General features: G+C 40.2%; 1 protein-coding gene across 2 annotated transcripts; it reads left to right on the top strand.

Annotated features, from left to right (window-relative positions):
* Positions 1 to 998: 998 nt before the first annotated feature.
* On the top strand, positions 999 to 15220 carry ILKAP (ILK associated serine/threonine phosphatase). 2 transcript variants are annotated; one of them, XM_070753072.1, is made up of 12 exons: positions 999 to 1403; positions 4396 to 4461; positions 6569 to 6625; positions 7586 to 7705; positions 8753 to 8879; positions 10338 to 10444; positions 10800 to 10893; positions 11968 to 12055; positions 12740 to 12861; positions 13844 to 13963; positions 14085 to 14166; positions 14935 to 15220. In XM_070753072.1, exons 1-12 carry the CDS (start codon positions 1349 to 1351, stop codon positions 15073 to 15075), a joined length of 1179 nt encoding a protein of 392 aa, XP_070609173.1. In that variant the 5' UTR covers positions 999 to 1348; the 3' UTR covers positions 15076 to 15220. The 2 variants fall into 2 exon arrangements, with proteins under 2 accessions (XP_070609173.1, XP_070609175.1); XM_070753074.1 differs by lacking the exon at positions 4396 to 4461 and having other exon boundaries at positions 1276 to 1403.
* Positions 15221 to 16350: the final 1130 nt, after the last annotated feature.

Genomic DNA, 16350 nt, shown 5'->3' with positions numbered 1-16350 from the left:
AAGAAGAGGAAACAAATGAGAGAGAGAAGGGAGAGAAAGAAAAAGGGAAAGGAAGAGGAGAGAGAAAAACAGAAATGAAAGTGAGAGAAATGAGAGCAAAATGGGAGGAGAAACAAATGAGAGAAGGGGGGAGATACGCAGAAATGAGAGACCTGGAGGGAAAGAATGAGAGAGAGGGAAGAGAGAAGTAGAGCAAAAGAAAGAAAAGGGAAAGAGGGGGAGGGAAAGAGAGAAGTGGAGAGGAAGGAAGGAAGGAGGGAGGGAAGGAAGGGGAAATGGAGGGAACAAGGCAGGCAGGAAGGAGGAATAATGGAAGGATGGAGGAAGGAAGAACTTTTGGGGTTGGTAATTTTTAAAAAAAATTCTTTTAACATACATTCAAACAATATACTGTACCATCTAATTTTCCATTAATCAAATGCTAATATCAATCATCAAAAAAGTTGCAAAAGTTTTTTTCTAATTTTGTCATCCAGGTATATTTTCTTTTAATTAAATTCCCTCCTTAATGTTCAAGGCTCGCTGGTAAACATAAACAGTGCCGGTACACGGTACAGGCTCCGCCAGAAATCTGACGACACCAAAGGATTCCCCTGAAGAAAAAAGTTTGAAAAACACTGGCATAACCTAATCATTCTCCTTGGGGCAGGGGAAGGCAAAGTCGGCCCCTCTATGAACATGTGGACTTCAACTCCCAGAATTCCTTAGCTAGCATGATTGGCACAGGAATTCTGGGAGTTGAAGTCCACAAGTCATAGAAGAGCCAACTTTGCCTACCCCTGCCTTGGGGCTTAGAGCGGTGGCCGGGAGCCTTCCAGACGTACGAGAAAGTCCACCTTCGGACCACAACCAGCGGATGCCAGAAGCTGCAGCGCGCGCACACACACACACACAACCCCCAGCGGAAGAAGGTCGAGCTCTGGCAGGAAGCAGATCACCGAAGAGGCCCAGCCCTCCTCAGGTTTTCTTCCAGGGGAAAGCCCTGGAAGGAGATCGCCGAGCAACTGCCCCGGAAGTAGCTAGAACGGCTAGGCCACCCCCACCTCCCGCCATCCTTTGTTGGAGGCCACAGAAACCAGACCTCAAAAACAACTAAACTCAGACGCGCTTTCGGACTCAGGCCCTTCCGGCCACTCGAAGGCGCCCTCTCGCTGGTTTTAACCTCCCCCAAGATTGGCGCGACCACCGCCTCGAGGGCCTGAGCGCGAAGGGCGGCGCTTGAGTAGTCTCCCCTGACGCCAATGATTGACAGCTAGGCCGGCCTTTGCGCGCGAGGGAGGCGGTGGGGGGGCGGGAGGAGGGAGCGGCTCGCGTAGGCCGGCGCCGCTGCAGCCTCGGTAAGGGCTGGATGGATCTGTTCGGGGACCTTCCGGAGCCAACTCCTCCGGCAGTGGCAGCAGGAGGTGAGTGGCGGGTCCCTTTTTGGATGCTCGGGCCCTCAGGTTGGAGGAGTGGGCCCGAGTCTTGCAGGAAACAGTCGAGCTGAGACACCTTTCCTCCTCCCCCCCCCCTCTTTCGGGGTTTGCCTTGCTGCAGCTTCCCCGCCTGTGCTGATGGGGCCCTTTACACGCTCTCGCCCCCTTGTGCCGAGGGAGCGGGAGAGGCTCTCTAGGAGGCTTGTGTGACATTCGAGTACGGAACTGTAGCGCTTCGATGTAAGGCTCCGTCAAGCACGAGCCAACGCGCATGCGCCTGTGACCCCACTGGGAGATCCACGCGTCTATTATTGACACTCGGGGGTGACCTCTGGCGGGCGTAATGGCTAAGTGGCCGGGTGGTTCCTAGCAACCAGACCCTGAGGAACCGCCAATTTTATAGCTGGTGGGCTGAGGCAATAAATTGATGGTTAGGATTGCTCTTTCCATAATCATAGTAACTTTAAACTTGTAAAAAGTAATGTGTTGAAAAACCGAACCACCGCTAAAGCAGGTAGTCACCGACCTTTCGGACCTAATTGACCACTAAATTCATAATTTTAAATCCCGGGGATCATTAATATGATTTTTTAAAAGGGTCATTCTTCGTAAAGTGGACCAGGTGAAAGTGAAGCCTTATTCGAAAAGAAACCATCACAAAAACAACATACAGTGGTACCTCGAGATACGAGTTTAATTCGTTCCGGACCTGCGCTCTTAAGTCGAGCAGCTCTTATCTCGAACGACTTTTCCCCATAGGAATTAATGTAAATAATTTTAATTGGTTCCAGCCCTCAAAAAACTCACAAAGTTAGTCTAAATTATGCAAAAAGACATTGCAAGAATAAATGTAACTTTACTTATTAATAAGATGATAAGCTGAGAGCTTTCCTTCCCTTCCTCTTTTTACCCAAAACAATCAACATGGCAAACTTTTATTTTTATTCATTAAACTGTAGTTATTTATTCAACTTCACTGCCACCCAATCCTGTAGAGGGAGGAAAGAAGGGAGGAAGGAAAAGGAAAGCAAGAAATGGAGGGAGGAAAGGAAGGAAGGAAAGAAAGGAAGGAAGAAAGAAAGGAAGAAAGAAAGAAAGAAAGGGTGAAGGGACAGGAACAGAGGAAGGAAGCAAGGAAACTTATGAAAGGGGAGAGTAACTTCACTGCCACCCAATCCTGTAGAGGGAGGAAAGAAGGGAGGAAGGAAAAGGAAAGCAAGAAATAGAGGAAGGGAAGGTAAAAGAGAGAAAGAAAAAGAGCAAGAAAGAAAGCAAGAGAGAAAGAAAGAAAATGAAAGAGAAATAAAAATAGAGAGGGAGAATGAAAGAAATGGAAGGAGGGAAGGAAGGAGAGAAAGCAAGAGAAAGAAAGAAAGCAAGAGAAAGAAAGAAAGCAAGAAAGAAAGAGAAAGAAAGAAAGAAAGAGAAAGAAAAAAGAATGAGAGAGCAAGAGAGCAAGAGAGAAAAGAGAGAGAGAGAAAGAAAGAAAGAAAGAAAGAAAGGCAACTTCAAAGAAAGGCTCACTGAGCATCTCTCACTCTCTCTCTCTATCCCTCTCTTTCTCTCCCCCCTCTCCCCCCCTTTCCCTCTCTCTTTCTCTCTCTCCCTCTCTCTTTCTCTCCCCCCTCTCCCCCCTTTCCCTCTCCCCCCCCAGGCCGGCAGCGATGTTTTAAAACAGCCGCGCCGTTTGCGAGCTAACTCCTGAGGTGCGGAAGTTCGCCTTTGGCGTTTGGGCCACTCGAAATGTGAAATTCAAAACAGCGTTCGGATCCCCCCACCCCCAGCAGAAGCCAAGGACCCCCAGAGTGGGGCGGCAGGGGAGGCGACCGCCTCTCCACTCACCAAGTGCCGGGATACGAGCCGAGAAGAGCCGGGCTGGCTTACTTTCCTTCCTTCCCGCGCTGATGCAGAGCCACTCGAACAAAGCGTCACGCCCCCCTGACGCTTTTGGCAGCAAAAGAGCCCAGCGTCGCTTCGGAAGCCGCCGAAAGCATCAGAGGGGCGCGACGCTTTGTTCGAGTGGCTCTGCATCAGCGCGGGAAGGAAGGAAAGTAAGCCAGCCCGGCTCTTCTCGGCTCGTATCGCGGAGAGGGGCGGCATACAAATCCAAGTAATAAATAAAATAAAATAAAAAAATGTCTCTCCTCTCCCAGCTCTTATCTCGAGTAGCTCTTAAGTCGAGCAGCTCTTATGTCGGGGTTCCACTGTATATGATAGGAAAAAAATTGCCTTTTCTGATGAAATAAAAATGAAGGTGTTTGAGATTGAAGGTGATGAAACAGCTCTCTGTTTTCTCACCTTCAATCATCGTCATTTTTATTTCATTACAAAGAGCATGGGTTTTTTTCTATCATGTGTTGTTTTTCAGATGGTTTCTTTTCAAATAAGGCTGCAAAAATCAGTCACTGGACACCTGGTCCACTTGACAAGGAATGATCCGAAAGCTAAATAGTATTTAGTGCAATGAGTGCATTGCACTAAATACTATTTATTTATTAATTATTTATTTAAGGGTGGTACAGTGGTTAGAGTGCAGTACTGCAGGCTACTTCAGCTAACTGCTAGCTGTAGTTCAGCAGTTCAAATCCCACCACTTGCTCAAGGTTGACTCAGCCTTCCATCCTTCCGAGGTGGGTAAAGTGAGGACCCAGATTGTTGGGGGCAATATGCTGACTCTGTAAACTGCTTAGAGAGGGCTGTAAAAAGCACTATGAAGCGGTATATACAGTATTTGCTATTACTATAGCTAATATAAAAAATGCAAATAATTTTTCTGCGAACCACTAAAATTTTCGTACAGACCCCTGGATGGTGACCATGCACTAAAGGACAGCAAAGAGATGCCAAAAGCTTTTATTGTTTGGTGTCGCTTGATGGGCTTTGCATTTTTGTAGCTCTATTTGGCAGCCCTAATCATATTTCTGAATACTGTATGTTAATAGATGACTCTGTTATTTTGTTTGGTTTTGGTTTTGTTTAGAGAAAGAGGGACAGAAAGGATCTCTTCTTTTTGATGATCTTCCTCCAATCAGCAGCAGTGATTTGGGTACGATTGTTTTCTGTGACTTGTGTTGCTTTGAATTCTCTTGCTTTCGCTTGTTTTCACAAGCTAGTTGAATCCTTGTGCAAAGTTCACCTTAGAGGCTGTGGGAATTTATTAGGTTCACTTGCTTTGTTCTCGATGGACTTCTTGTTTGCATCATATTGGTGCAAAGAAGCATTTGACCCAGTCCTTTTTACTTTTTACATTTTTAAGAAGCTTAACTTTGCTGTCCTTAAACAAGACTCCATTCTATTGTGCATTTAGATTTAATTAAGTAAAACTAACTAATGGAATTATAAATAATAAAAAGATTGGTAGCAGAAAAGCAAAAGCTGAATCTTAGGTTCTGTGTTCTCCATTCTTTTGTTTAATTCTATCCTGTGCTTTAATTGAATGGCTAACATCATACAGAAATACTAGCCATAATTACTGCATAGTTCTTTATCTCTGAAGCTTTTTATTAAAGGGAATATTTTTACATGGAGATAGACATATAAATAAGTAAATAATTTTTAGAAATATATATTGTTATGGGAAAGCCATTGGTTGCTGGAATAATACATACAGTGGTACCTCATGATACGAACCCCTCGTCATACGAACTTTTCAAGATACGAACCCAGGGTTTGGAATTTTTTTGCCTCTTCTTACGAACTTTTTTCACCTTACGAACCTGCCGCCGGGATGCCCCACCTCCAGACTTGAGTTCCTCCCGTTTTTTCCCACCCTGTCCTGCCCCATTCTCCCCTCTGGATCTCCATGGGTTTCCTCCGTTTTTCTCCACTCTGTCCTGCCCCATTCTCCCCTCTGGATCTCCATGGGTTTCCTCCGTTTTTCTCCACTCTTTCCTGCCCCATTCTCCCCTCTGGATCTCCATGGGTTTCCTCCGTTTTTCTCCACTCTTTCCTGCCCCATTCTCCCCTCTGGATCTCCATGGGTTTCCTCCGTTTTTCTCCACTCTTTCCTGCCCCATTCTCCCCTCTGGATCTCCATGGGTTTCCTCCGTTTTTCTCCACTCTTTCCTGCCCCATTCTCCCCTCTGGATCTCCATGGGTTTCCTCCGTTTTTCTCCACTCTTTCCTTCCCCATTCTCCCCTCTGGATCTCCATGGGTTTCCTCCGTTTTTCTCCACTCTTTCCTGCCCCATTCTCCCCTCTGGATCTCCATGGGTTTCCTCCGTTTTTCTCCACTCTTTCCTGCCCCATTCTCCCCTCTGGATCTCCATGGGTTTCCTCCGTTTTTCTCCACTCTTTCCTGCCCCATTCTCCCCTCTGGATCTCCATGGGTTTCCTCCGTTTTTCTCCACTCTTTCCTGCCCCATTCTCCCCTCTGGATCTCCATGGGTTTCCCTCCCCCCACTCCGTTCGCCTCAGCTTCGTCTGCCGGCAGCTTTTTTTTTTAAAGCCTTAATGTTTTGGATTTTCCTAATCGGCTTGCACGCATTATTGGCTTTTCCATTGATTCCTATGGGAAACATTGTTTCATCTTACGAACTTTTCACCTTACGAACCTCGTCCTGGAACCAATTAAGTTCGTAAGATGAGGTATTACTGTATTTTGCAAAAAAAAAAACCCACCCAGTTTAATTTCCTGTGGTGGCTGTTACAGAGAGCTCCAATTTACATTACACCCTATATATCCAATATTATTACCAATACTGCTTGACATATCAGTTTTTCAATTTTTTATACTGATACTTAATCAATTTTTAATTTGCTTCTTAAGAAATTTTACTATGACTTAAATTAGCAATTTATACTTTTGGTTAATTTTATTGGTCAATACCAAAATAAATTTCTGTCTACTTCTAGTTATGCCTCTTTTTATAGACTATATTTAACATGGATAATGAAAGTAATCTTTTCCATGTCTATTTAAAAGACTTTTTTCATGTCTATTTTTCTAAGGCCTACTTCTAAGTAAGTACAGGATTGCAGTCGTAGTGCTTCCCCCTCCATTTTATGAATTGAATTTAGTGCCATATGTAAAATGGATAAAATGTTAAGTTAAGCTTGGAAGAGTTTTTTGTAGATGAAACTGCTCAAAAGTCTACTTACTGTGAGATCTGACTTAGGTTGTGTATTTCCTTCTTTGGTTGGGGTTTTTTTAGGAGCAGGAGGCTCTTTGTTATTCGATGATCTCCCACCTGCCAGCAGTGGCAATATAGGTAAGCATAACTATTATTTTGCTCTTTATTACACTGCTCTAATATAGTTACACTTGAGTGTTAATGTTTAAGTAACTGTGGTTTATACTAAATGCATACATGCAACGTGTCTAAAATGATACTAGAGGACAGGGTAAAGTGTCTGGGATTTTGCTTTTTATCAAATTAAAGAATATGCTGTTTATGTTTTTTTTATGATACTAATCAAGTACTCGAGTAGGAGAAGATTACTACTCTGCTGCTGCTGAGGCCACAAATATATACACAAATTTATCTGAGATCAATATTTGTGGAAAAATAGCAATCGAGGAATGGGTTCACAATATTCCCTGATGTAATTGATCCAAATTAACATTCTAAAGCAGCTGTTCTTTTATTTTATTGGCCTGCATTTCCATGTAGTGTACAATTAGGCCTTTTTTACTTCAATTTTAAACATCAAAATTTGAGACAACCTTGGTTTTTTTATTTCAAAATATTAAAGCCAATCTAAAGGAAAAACCCAAACATAATTAGGTGACAGAATAATAGTAGGGAACAATGTGGCAGCATATGCCATTTGGGACACATAAAGGTATGCTTACAGAACACTGCTGCTATTTGAGTTGAACTGGCTCACAGCAGGCTTTCCAAGTGGAGTTTAAGATGCTGGCTTCCACCTTGCAAATTTCATAACACAGGGACCAGGTTTTCTACTGGCCCTGTTAGCCTTTGGAAATCTTGAATATGCGTATTTTTCCTTTGGCGTTCAGTTTTTAGTGGAGCCCAGGTAACATATTCTTATTTTATGTGTGCTGTGAATCAGTTTGCAAGACATCTCATTCTTTTTATTATGTATGACTTTGTAGCTTTTACATTATATTTTATGAACTGATTTTATTAGTTGTGCAAAATTCTTTGAGTAAGATGGATGGCAATATAAAGTTTATAAATAAATAAATAGCAAAATTTTGTTTTCAGCTTCTCATCCCACTGAGCAAGTTTCTCTTCCTGTGAGCTATGGGAAGGGAGAGAAGAGGAAGTCCACTGAAGGAGAGAAGAATGGGAGTGAAGAACTTGTGGAAAAGAAAGTTTGTAAAGGTTTTCAGACACTCTGAAGCCAAATATTTTGTTCTATTCTAGTGCTGCTTTAAATAATAAAAAATTGAAATTGCTCTCCTAAGATGGTTTTGCTTATAGCCACTCATAGGAAGGGGAGGAGTGGATGGAAATAGATGAAATCCTTCCTGAATATTTCTACACTAGATGAATTTGTATTTCTCCCTTTTTAAGGGTTTCCAATGCAAATCCTTTTTCACTTAATAATTACAGTCATGCTGCTGCTGTCATACATTTTGGCTGCATTACTTCACAGAACTCAGGATAGTTAGCATCAAGTATTACCATTTTTCTCATAGCTGCCACTTTTAGAATTCTTACGTTTGAAAAATTAAGCATACAGATTGCCTTTTAACCTGCTTGGATTCTGTTTGCAAAAACAATATAATGCATAATTAAGATTAGGGACCTAATGTAATTAGTACAAATGTGAAGGCTATCCCAAATTGTTCACTGTGCCATATACATTTTTTTGTGTGTGTTGCCAAATGTACATTATTTGGTGCAACATGACTTAGTTGCTCCTGTATTGTATACATCCTATTACCATTTGCCAATGACATTGTGTTATGTCATGGTTTTAATCATGACTTGCTGACTATCTAAATTGCTAACACAGTACATGATTTATAAGCTACAGTGAATGGATCTAAACATCAAACTTAAACCAAAATATTAGATATGGTTTATGTAGTGTGAGAAATCTGTCCATATTTATGCTCTTAATAATGCAGGGAGCATCATAGCTACGCTTGCCCCAGATTAGATATAGAAACACAAACATGGTCTCTGAATCTTTCACCTGAATTATAATGTGATGGCAGGTGTATAAGCTTTTCTTATCATCATCTGCACGTTCACATTTTCAGTCAGAGGTACCATACAGGAACTATTTACAATTTCTGTGTGGATTATAATGAAGAGGTTGTTAGAATTCTGGTTAATTTTCCTAACTGACTGTAGTGCTTTTACACATGAAACATACTGAGGGATTAAATATGGGTGCATCTTTGCTCTGTTTTTCTTTAGATTCTGCAGGTATTCTTGGTTTGAAGGGTTATGTAGCAGAGAGGAAAGGTGAGCGAGAAGAGATGCAAGATGCCCATGTTATTTTGAATGATATCACAGAAGAGTGCAGTCCTTTGTCCTCTCAAATGTGAGTTACATAGTTACTTTTTGATTGGATCTTTGTGGTTTCCTCATGCTGAGCCCAGGATGTGTTTCGTTGCTTGTCTGGATGGTAACTTCAGCTGGTCAATTTTGTTTTAATCTTCTATAATTATAATTATCATTTATTAGATTTGTATGCCACCCTTTTCTGAAATGCTATAATGATGCAAAAAGTATTCTCTCTTTTAAATGTCACTGATTTTAGGAAACCTGACTAAAAAGAGAATCCAAGAAATCTAAAAAAGATATCATTCACTCTATAATGTTCTCATTTTTAAATTTAAATTTTTGCAGTTTAAAATGACAAAAATTCTTTCCCCCCAAAAAATGATTGGGATGAAAATAATCCTCCAAAAACTGAATTAAAAATATTGATAAGTAATTATGTATATACAATATATGTATATGTTGTTTTTAATAGGCCTATTTTATATTTTGAATTTCAAGCTTATTGCAGACTGTTTAATTATTTACATCGTCAGCGTGATCATCTTTTATTTTTTACATTAACCAGGAAAGAAAAGATTCTTCCCACATGTTAAACCTGTGTATAAAGTAATTTGACATCATGGTCTTTATACAAGGCATCAATAATAGTAATGAAATATCATTTAATATGCACTTTTATCTAAATATAGCATAGATAAAATAAATATAAGACAACATAAACTAATATTAGCAAGAAAACAATAATCAATAATAAATACCTAATTAACAGCATACCATCTTCATGTTTAGAATTTAGAATTTACTGGCCAAGTGTGATTGGACATACACAGAATTTCTCTTGGACACATAAGCTTACCATGTGTATATAAACAGCAAGGAATAGGTTATAGAGTAATGGCACGGGAAATCTGATTATTTTGACATGCAATGCTCTAAAGTGGAATCTGAGAAGAGAAATCGAAATAGTGTCCAGGATGTGAGCCGTCTGTAGATATTTCTCAGCCCTCTTTTTGGTTCGTGCAGCATACAGATCCTCAATGGAAGGCAGGCTGTTTGCTATTGTTTTTACTGCAGTCCTAACTATTGAAGCAAAGAAACCTTCATACATAAAGAGTCTAAAAAAACAAATATTTAAGAGGTTTTTTTCAAACTTCAAAAGATCAGACTCGAACTTGGTCAAAAGGAGCATCTGTATATTTGCATTAAGGACAAGGAAAAAGAATTCTGTAGAAGTGAAAGTATAGAATTTTCTTGTACATGTACTGGAATAGTTTAGTAGCTGAACTGTTAAGGGAAATTTTGGGATTGGAAATTGTAAAACAGATCACTTTTGCGTTTCTGAGGCTACGAAACATTCCCATGTGTAGGTTGCAGGAAATATTACTTTTTTTCTGGATCTCATGTTACAATTTTTATGTCTCTGTTGATGAATACAAATTCAGTATCATGGCCAAATTCAGAGTGAGAACAGTCTGTATCTGTATTTTCTTTATAGAACTCGTGTCTCATATTTTGCTGTTTTTGATGGCCATGGAGGAGCTAGAGCTTCAACATACTCTGCACAGAATCTGCATCAAAACCTAATCCGAAAATTTCCTAAAGGTCAGAAAATATGGTGGTATTCTTTAAGTTCTATTTCTATTGAGAGCCACATACTGACGGATCTGTTAATTATATTCTTATATACTATCCTTGGGAAGATATATCTGAATATATATAATGAATCTACTGTAAATGATTAATTTGATTTGTAGACTTTTTTAATCCCATAGTCATGCAGGATTAAGCAAAATAATTTTCCTTTCATTATGAATGCTAAATTTTCTGTTTTCTCTGAGAGCTGCAAAAAATGACTGGTGTGTCAGTTCTGGAATCAGTGGTGCCAATTCTTGCTAATATTTTCACCATTAAGCTCTAGATTAGGTGTCTAATTGTTCCTTTTGAATCTGTAAAACAGGTGAGGTACCCAGTGTGGAGAAAGCAATAAGGAGATGCATTTTGGATTCTTTCAAACATACAGATGAGGAATTTCTCAAACAGGCTTCCAGCCAGTAAGTATATACTTATTAGGGATATACAGTAATACCTCGTCTTACGAACCTAATTGGTTCCCGGGGGAGGTTCGTAAGGCGAAAAGTTCGTAAGACGAAACATTGTTTCCCATAGGAAACAATGTAAAATGAATTAATCCGTGCAAGGGGGGAAAAAAATGCCGCCGCCCGGCTGTCACCTTTTGAAACAGCCGGGCGCTTCTCAGCGTTCTCCCAATGCCGAACCCAGAAGTTCGGCAAAAGTTCGGGTTCGGGTGGTCGCCTAGAAGCCCTGCCGCCCGGCTGTCACCTTTTGAAACAGCCTGGGGGCTTCTCAGTGGCCTCCCGAACACCGAACCCGAAAGTTCGGGTTCGGCGTTCGGGTTCAGGAGGACGCTGAGAAGCCCCCCAGCTGTTTCAAAAAGCGACAGCCAGGCGGCGGCGGGTTCATAAGACGGAAAACGTTCGTAAGAAGAGGCAAAAAATTTCTGAACCTCGGGTTGTTCGTATAGCGAGGGGTTCGTATCATGAGGTACCATTGTACCGTATTTTTCGAAGTAAAAGATGCATGGGAGTAAAACGCACTTTAGTTTTGGGGAGGAAAATGGGGAGGAGGGAATTCTGCCTACCAGATAGTCATTTGGCTAGACCTTAGCCTGGTCAGCTTCAGCACATTTGTTTGCTTGCTGCTTTTGAGGTTGGGGATGGTTGGGCCTATGCTTCTAAAGCACAGCTGATTGTCGGAGGGAGCAGCAATTAGAAAAGCAGGTAAAGCACCGAAAATCGCTTCACTCATGTTTGGGCTTCAAAAGCATATTTGATCTTCTAAAGGAAATCCAGTGACTAAAGCAGGCAAAGCGGGGAAGGGATAAGAGAAAGCAGCAGCTGTTCTGGGTAGCCGTTTTGGGCACCAAACGAGCATTTGGAGGCTGAAAATGCAACATGTGGAGCCCCAAAACAAGGCTGTATTATACATGTGGGGTTCCATAGGGCCTAACATTTCCATCATTGTAATGGGGAAAATGGTATTTTATAAGAATCACTTTGAGTAGTTGGACTCATCTTTGTTTTGTCCCCAATTTTTAAAACCTGCAGGAAACCTGCTTGGAAAGATGGTTCCACGGCAACCTGTGTACTGGTGATTGATAATACTCTGTACATTGCCAACCTTGGCGACAGTAGAGTAAGTCACACTGAAAATTGTGTGTCCAGACTATATGTGTTTTATAGTATTAAACAAGGGTAATTGTTTTGTTGCAGTGATAAGATGTTATAGCAACTATCCTTTAGTTCAGTTACTGTTTTGCAGTTTCTTTACCAAAGGACCAGGAGATTGACACAGGCTCCTCTTATATCAGTAGTAAGCACCTTGTAGTAGCTGGGTGATTATGGAGAGGGGCATTCTTAGTGACCAATTGGTTGATGATGTCTTTAAAAAAACCACCTTTTTCTTGAAGATAGGTATAGGTAAGCACTGGTGTGTTTTGCTACCTAGTTAGAATGCTTGGTATTTCAATACAGTAGGGGTTGGCAACCTTTCAGCGTCCAGCACCATTACATGAAGTCAAGGGATTTCCCGGGTATCTCAAAACAATCCTCAGAATGTTGGCAATCTTACCCTGATCTCAGTCTTATGGTTTGGTTGGGTTTTCTGTTTCTTTCTTTGTTTTTGCTTATTTTTCTAAAAAAAATTGTTGCAGCTTCATTTGAGGGGGTTGGCAGTGCTGCTTTGAGAATAATGGGGCTTTTGTTCCCCAGATGTCATTTGTTAAGGACTACAGTACAGTGTGCTGCTTAGATCTTGCTAGCAGAGATTTTATGCTTATAGCCCTTACACTTGCTTACAAGAGTTATTTTATCAATACAGGCAATTCTTTGCCGTTACAATGAAGAGACTCAGAAGCACACAGCTTTGGGCCTTAGTAAAGAACATAACCCAACTCAGTACGATGAGCGGATGAGGATCCAAAAGGCTGGAGGCAATGTCAGGTAACAAAGAGGAAGCGACAAAGGGAAATAATGCAAAGGAATTTCAGAGTTGCCAAAAATTTCAGCAACTTCTTGGGGAATTTATGTGGTACAGAGCTTAAAATGATGTTGCAAATTTGGTATTGCAAATTGAGGTTGAAAGTCCTATGAATCTCACTGGCTGATTTAGGGACACTCTCTCTCAACTCATTTTTCCTTTTGTTATGGGAATAAAGTTAAGAAGAGCATCAATATCAAGTTGAAAGGTTGAAAATGGTTGTAAATGTAATAAATGTTGGGTGCTTACTGGGTATTACACACATGCACAAACTCCATATAAACTGTGACGTGGCAAATATATTTTAATTAGCATGTAACATAATATTGAGGTTCTAACAAACGTTTAATTAACAAAAAGGTAAAACATGTATTTCCAGCTTGAACCCTCAGATGTATTGGATTGCCAATCCTAGCTATTTTAGGTGATGCTGTTATTGATTTAATTATATGATAACAGTAACAATGCCAATAACAATACAGAGGACTTCCAGATAATTGTTTAGAGAAAAACAATTACTTGAATATTGATTTCTGTTTTTAAATGTAAAGAAAATACTTGTATGTTGCTTTTAGTCACATTCTAAAATTAGAGATTGAAGCTGCAAAAGGAATTGTATCAGCTACTTGTGAACTCTGTAGGCAAATTGAAAGATTCTAGATTTTTCTTTGTTTGACCTCCTGAGTCTCTAGATTGTCTTGACCTATAACTGCCATCACTCTGGATTAGTGACTATGTTTGGTAGAGATTATGAATGTTATAAACCAGAATTTTGTGGAACTGCAGTTCAGAATTACAATTGTTATGTCAGGATTCCAAGTAACAAACCCCATAGCAAACTGACTGAGGCCAATTTGAGACTTCAGCGCTGACACCATATTTTAAGGACTTAATTTAGAATTTAGTGACATAATGATAAACCCAGCATCATCCTTTCCCCTTTAGGGAAGGACGTGTTTTGGGTGTCCTGGAGGTTTCCCGCTCTATTGGGGATGGACAATATAAGCGATTTGGGGTTATCTCTGTGCCAGATGTCAAACGATGTCAACTTACACACAATGACAGGTAAAACTGAAACAATACCCAGGTAAGGAAATATATACTGACTCTTCCTAAGTGGCTTCAAAAGTATAAGTACATGTTTTTTATGATTTTGGGTACATCTTACTGTCAGTTACTTTTGCAGATTTATCCTATTGGCCTGTGATGGTCTCTTTAAAGTCTTTTCACCAGAAGAAGCTGTGAACTTCATCATGTGTTGTTTGGAGGTGAGAAGAGGAGGGTTGTGTTGAGAAATCAAGAAGATGACAGTGAAAAAGAAATTACAATGTCATTTATTTCAATTGGGCTTGTTCCTTTTTCCATTTACTTATTATGTCATTTCATTGCTGAACTTTTAATTTCTTTTTTTAAATTATTTATATTATTGTTGTTGCAAACAATGTTTGAGAGGCAGCTGAGCTCATTTGTTCTTGTATGTTTTCTACTCTGAGCGCTGTATCCTTGCTTTCAACTTCAGAACAAACTTTGATTATTCCATCAAGTGACAAGATTATTGCCCAAGTCTCTCTCAGATTAGAAATCCAAGATACCTGTATCTTGGCCCTGTATTAAACAGGGCAACAATACTGAGACTGCAGAGTGGGTGATTTTGCTTCATGTTTAAATGCAGAAAGGGTATACGGGAGCATGGCCATTATGTGAACTTATTTTTGTAGGAAAATAAAGTGGCCTTAAAACTAAAACATGTAATATTTTATGGATCAATCCATTCTGATGTATTGTAATGTTAGAGTCAAGGCAAGATACTGTTTTGTTATTTTGGGGGAATTTATTTCATCAAAAGAGGTTGTCTCTCTTTTTAAAAAGGACTGTTCTGTTGAGAATATGTAAATAACTATGTTCAAGCCTAAGTTATTACCTCTAGACTGGGAGGTATGACGAAGATTCATGATGTCGGATAAGACATGACTATATAAAATTAGCTCATTGGAGTGAAAGGAAATTATCCTAACATGTGATCTACTTCTCAACAGGACAAAACTATTGTCACGCGAGATGCCAAATCTTCCACTGATGCAAAGTATGAAGCAGCCGGCAACAGGCTGGCCAACAAAGCAGTGCAGCGAGGATCAGCAGATAATGTCACTGTGATGATAGTCCGGATTGAACAATGATGGGACAAATACATGCAAGATCCATAACAGCATGCAGCAAATTTAATAGAACACAACAATGTGTTTGTGAAATGTGCGCGTGTGTAGAATCGTATGGATTTCCCCCCATATGCTTATTTGTAAATAAAAGGGTTTTTTATAAGCATTCAGGTCAGTTCATTGTTTCATAAATTGTAAGTAATTGGGTCTTTTGTTTTTCTCCTAGAATGGGTTGCAGGCAGTAACGGGTGAAATGCTCCCAGTCCGCTTGTGTCTATCGGATGTTGGAGAGCCGGATGTGAAGGGAGCGTGAGGCTCCGCCCACCCACACGGACGCTGCCATTTGGGTTCTTTTACCCCCTGCACGTGCACAAAGTGTTCTGTGCATGCGCAGAGGGTAAAAGAACCCACATGCTCCCTTCACGACCAGCTCTCCAACCACCAATAGGCACGAGTGAACCAGGATAATTTCACCTCTGGGCAGTAATCTTCCTGCAGATAGTTGCATTGCTATCTTACAAGATGCTCTAGCTTCCAGTATCCCAGTTTAAAAAGACATGCACAAAGTGATACAGACTGCATGGATACTACCTCAAATAGTATTTCTGTAGTTATATGCAAAATAGACTAAATTTCCAGTGAACCTGAGCCAGTAAGTGAGGTTAGATTAGATTTTAAATGCATGGAATATGGCGCTCTTAGATTCTTTAGGCTGAAGTCTTGGAATAAAGTATATCAGAATACGTCTGTCTTAATGAATAGGTTTGGGCTGTCATTGAGATAATCATATTTATAGTGACTGAAATTAGTGGGGGTTTTCTGTCTGAATTTAAATAGAGTTGTAAATTTGTGGCTTGGGTCAGCATTGACACGCCAGTGTAGCTTGAGAGAACTAGCTAACATTGAATTATAGTTTATTTTCAGTTATACAAATTGTGGTTTGTTTACACATAAACATTCAGAGAAAAATTTCAAGGTATGAATTCATATATGAGGAAAACCTTTGTAAGAACACTGTTCTCGTTTTTGTGAAATAACTTTCTCCTCTCTTATAGATGCATAAAAGATATCCATTTTTAACATGTCAGCTTAGATGTACTTTCTAAGGTGATTCAATGGTGACAAGTCTAAGTTAAAGGTAAAAGTAAAAGGGGTGGTGGTGGAGATTGGGACAATAGGAATAAAATGCACCATCAACTCAATGTGAGCAAATGTGGGGGAAAGGACAGGTTAATTTTGGACTGCATTAACTCATGGAAAGTAATAATTGCAGGTATTCTATTCTGCATTTGACAT

This window comes from Erythrolamprus reginae, chromosome 5 (genome assembly GCF_031021105.1).
Source record: "Erythrolamprus reginae isolate rEryReg1 chromosome 5, rEryReg1.hap1, whole genome shotgun sequence".
NCBI classification, from domain to species: Eukaryota; Metazoa; Chordata; class Lepidosauria; order Squamata; family Dipsadidae; genus Erythrolamprus; species Erythrolamprus reginae.
Note: the sequence above shows the minus strand (reverse complement) of the source record. Positions and strands in the feature narration are given on the sequence as shown.

Excerpts from the sequence above, each read along its gene's own strand:
- ILKAP (XM_070753072.1), top strand. The coding sequence starts at position 1,349 with ATGGATCTGTTCGGGGACCTTCCGGAGCCAACTCCTCCGGCAGTGGCA. Across the intron at positions 4,462-6,568 it reads AATCAGCAGCAGTGATTTGG|GAGCAGGAGGCTCTTTGTTA; the intron begins GTACGATTGTTT and ends GGGTTTTTTTAG. Across the intron at positions 13,964-14,084 it reads CAACTTACACACAATGACAG|ATTTATCCTATTGGCCTGTG; the intron begins GTAAAACTGAAA and ends TTACTTTTGCAG.